This window comes from Prionailurus viverrinus, chromosome A2 (assembly GCF_022837055.1).
Source record: "Prionailurus viverrinus isolate Anna chromosome A2, UM_Priviv_1.0, whole genome shotgun sequence".
Taxonomy (NCBI): domain Eukaryota; kingdom Metazoa; phylum Chordata; class Mammalia; order Carnivora; family Felidae; genus Prionailurus; species Prionailurus viverrinus.
Window position 1 is genome coordinate 11,210,133 of NC_062562.1, and position 4,275 is coordinate 11,214,407.

The 4,275-nt window shown below is 44.7% G+C and overlaps 1 protein-coding gene across 1 annotated transcript; it reads left to right on the plus strand.

The window, feature by feature from the left end:
* The first annotated feature begins 1,910 nt into the window (after positions 1 to 1,910).
* LOC125160481 (olfactory receptor 10H4-like) lies at positions 1,911 to 2,861 on the plus strand. Its single transcript, XM_047849454.1, has one exon. It carries the CDS (start codon positions 1,911 to 1,913, stop codon positions 2,859 to 2,861), a length of 951 nt encoding a protein of 316 aa, XP_047705410.1.
* Positions 2,862 to 4,275: the final 1,414 nt, after the last annotated feature.

Here is a 4,275-nt window from a genome sequence, read left to right on the forward strand (position 1 = left end):
ACTGGATGCAGGATATTTTGTTGAATAGAAACCCATCGTGCTGATGTTTTCATGTCTTTCAAAACCACCTCATGTTTGTGCTTCTGAAGTTTGTTTAAGAAGTCCTTCTCCACTCTTATCAACAGAAGTATTTTCCGACACCTTCTCCTATTACCTTCAGGGCATTGTGTTTCATATTTAAGTCTTGAATCCACCTGGATTCCACCTGTGTGTATGGCCTTAGGCAGAAATTCAGATTTGCTTTGCTTCATAAAAGGGCCAGTTTTCCCACCACGGACTCCTAAACCATCCATCTTTTCTCTTGGATTTGTGCTCCCACCTGTATCAAGTTTTGAATCACGCTGGGGTACTTTCTGAGGTATGTAGCCAATTTGATCGGTGTCTGTGGCTGCTCCAGGGTCACACCTGAAAATGACAACGATGTGTATGAGGTCTATCATGGGTCTCCACACCTGCCAGGGCATTTCTCTCCTAGTTAACCCATTTTTTTAGAAGACTGGTATGGTTTTGCACTGACTTTATTTTCCAGAAGGAACTTAAGGAAACTTTTATCAAATGTACATTTGATTCACTGTGGCCGAACATGCAGGTATACTGACAATGTAATCATTACCATATTCGCTCATCCACCCGAGAGAGTGGATTGTCCTTCGTGTATTCAGATAGCCATCGACATTTTTACTAATGGTTAACATTTCTGAATCTGGAGGTATTGCTTGTGTTTGATTAGTTCCTAGATATCGTATAACAGAAGTTGTCAAAGTGTGATATGAGGACCCTGGGGTCCCGGAGACCCTTTCTGGGGGACCATCAGGTGCTTACTTTTCCAATGAAGGTGAGGATGTATTTTCATCATATGCTCGACTAAAACAACACGTTGCCACAGGCTGAATGAAGAAGCAGAATGAGCATCAATTGGTCTCCAATCCAAATTTGTTAAAATGTTTTTTAAAGCCATTCTTCTCACTAAATGTTAATTTTGTAAATGTGCTTACTTTCCTAAAAATATGTTACTTATATTGACAGTTTGATTTATATTACAGTTTGAACAGGTTGACCTTTCTTTCTTTCCTCTCTCTCACCTTCCCTCCCTACCGCCCTTCCTTCTTCCTTCCCTCTTTCCTTCCTTCCTTCCTTCTTTTTTTCTAGGGAGAAGAGAGAGAACATGTGCAAGTGGGGAGTGGGTAGAGAGAGAGAGAGGATATCGTAAGCAGACTCAATGCTCAGTATTGATGCCAACATGGGGCTTGATCTCACGACTGTGAGATCATGATCTGGGCAGAAATCAAGGGTCAAACCATTAACCGACTGAGCCTTCAGGTGTCCCATGAATGTATCCATACTACATATTTTCAGACAATCTCAGTGTTAACTTCTAATATGGTGAAAACGGAGAGTTGTACTGCACCCAAACAGGAACCCATCAGAGTCTCACATTTTCTTGAGTGTTAAGAAATCACCAGACCACAATGTTGGTGAGCCGTGTCTTTACAGTTTGTGTCACCGTTGGGAATGTTATCTTAGTTTTGCTTAAAGCTTATACTTTGAATGATTACTGCTGGAGTAATTCTGTGAGAAATACTGAGTGTTGCGAGCCGATCTTGTCTTCTGCAGACTGTGCTCTCTATTGCTGTGGTACCTTATGTCTTCATTCTTTACTTTTTCTGGGTGAAGGAGCATGTCTCTTTCCTTCCCATCCGTACATACCTTCTTTCTTGTTCTTATTTATAGCACCGCTCATGACTTTCAGTTCCATGCTAAAGAACAGCAGAACCAGTGAGTATCCGGGTCACTTTCCCAATCCTAACATACTGGGTCTGTACTCTCCCCAGGGTATATTGTTGTATAGACTCATGATTGTCATGCTGGTCACCTTCATTTCCCTTCTGATCTCACCAGATGCAGCACCCATGGCTGGTCAGAACTATAGCATGGTGACTGAGTTCATCCTCGTGGGATTCTCTAACTTCCCACGGCATCTCCTGCCCGCTTTCTTCCTGCTGTACCTGCTCATGTACCTGTTCACGCTGCTGGGGAACCTGCTCATCATGGGCACAGTCTGGAGCGAGCGCAGCCTGCACACGCCCATGTACCTCTTCCTGTGCGCCTTGTCCACCTCCGAGATTCTGTTCACCGTTGCCATCACCCCTCGCATGCTGGTTGACATGCTCTCCACCCACCACACCATTACCTGGGCGGCCTGTGCTAGCCAGATGTTTTTCTCCTTCACATTCGGCTTCACCCACTCCTTCCTGCTCATGATCATGGGCTACGACCGCTACGTGGCCATCTGCCACCCCCTGCGCTACAGTGTGCTCATGAGCAACCGTGGCTGTGCCCGCCTTGTGTCCTTGTCCTGGGCCGGTGGCTCAGTCATAGGGATGATGTCGACCCTGATAGTTTTTCACCTCACCTTCTGTGGGTCTAATGTGATCCACCATTTTCTATGCCATGTGTTTTCCCTCTTGAAATTGGTCTGTGGGAAAGAAACAGCCTCCGTCACCTTGGGTGTGATCCTGGTGTGTGTCTCAGCTCTGATGGGCTGTTTATTCCTCATCGTCCTCTCCTATGTCTTCATCGTGGCCGCCATATTGCGGATCCCCTCTGCTGAGGGCAGGCACAAAACCTTCTCCACGTGTGTGTCCCACCTCACGGTGGTCATTGTGCACTACAGTTTTGCCTCCATTATCTACCTCAAGCCCAAGGGCCCCCATTCTATGGACAGTAACACCCTGATGGCCACCACCTATATAGTCTTCACTCCCTTTCTCAGCCCGATCATTTTCAGCCTCAGAAATAAGGAGCTCAAGAATGCCATAAAGAAAAGCTTCCAGAGAAAATTCAGTCCCCTAAGCTCCTGATGGCCAGTTGGTGGGTGGGGAAAATGACAATAGGGCTGGGGATGATAAGGTCCATCTCCATAAGACTGATGTAGGGATTCAATGTAAGAAAATACTAAGTATTGTTGGATGCGTCAATAGGTGTTGGATACCTGCTGCGTATTTGCTTTTTCCAAGCTGTTTGCGCCTTTCTTGCATAGGTTCTAACAATGATGATCTCTTGTTTAAGACCCCATGTGATGAACTCCATCCCATTCTGTTTAAGAAAGTGCTATCTAGCTATGGTTTTGAGGGAGATTCACATGGATGTGTCGGGCACTGATGCCCATGGTTTTTCTTGAATGGAGGATCAGGGGAAGACTTTCTTTTCTCTACCATAAGGATAAACAAAAATAAGCATAATAAAAAATGCCACCAGAATTGGGGCTTTTCTTTCAGACACTGGGTCCAGTGTTTTATATACCCCTTAATATAAAAATGTACAAAAAGTAAATAAACTATTTCTCTCCAAGAAGCTGGTTGACTGTGTATAATTGCTTCTGCCTTTGTAAGGGATAGAGTCTAAGGGATATTTTCTACCTTGATCTGTGTTGAGTGAAGGATGTCGGAATGTGAAGTGAAGGGAAAGAGGAAGAGACAGAGGAAGGGAGGAAGGGAGAGGAAGACAGAGAGGGGAGGAGAGGGTTCAGTGCTTGGATAAGAACACACAGAATGTCAAAAGGGTGTTGCTATCTGGCATCTTATGGAAATCCTTTTCCATTTTTCCCCAATTACTTTCAATAAAACATAGATTTCTCATTCCCATATTTACTTGAATCTATCTGCTGGATGTGTTGGAGGGCACAGTGCTATCTCAAGATGGCACAAAGAGAGGTCAAGGGTGTGGGTACCCCTTTAGGCAGATGAGAAATGTTGGTGAAGGTCACACAACATGTGAAGGAAGGGGTTATATGCAACTTTAGGTCTGTCTGACTCCCATGCTGGGGTTTGGGAAATCATATGTCTGAGGATCCACAAGGGGGTCTTCTGTTGGTGTAAATTCTTACTTAAACTGTAGCCAGATATTTGAGCTGCAGGCAGAGGATGCTTCATAATAATAAACCTAAGGAGGGTTGTCACATATGAGTGCCTGCTGTTTGCCCAATGTTGTGTGAAGGGTTTCTGATGCATTCATTCTTCAGACTCTCAAATTATTCTTTCTCCACATTTAGATATGACTCACATCTATGCCTATTCATGTTTTTGAAATGCAGAAAATGCATATCTGATGGATAATTTGTCCCAGGCCACAATGTACATGTGTGTGCAGTTGGTGATCAGGAACCCACCTCTCAGGTGTCTGCAGAGAGAAGTGAGGTCGTGACCTAGAGGAGAAAGCTGTCATTAGAAGGAAGAGACCCCTTTCAGGGAAGGAGGGCAGGTGCAGCCCTAGGCA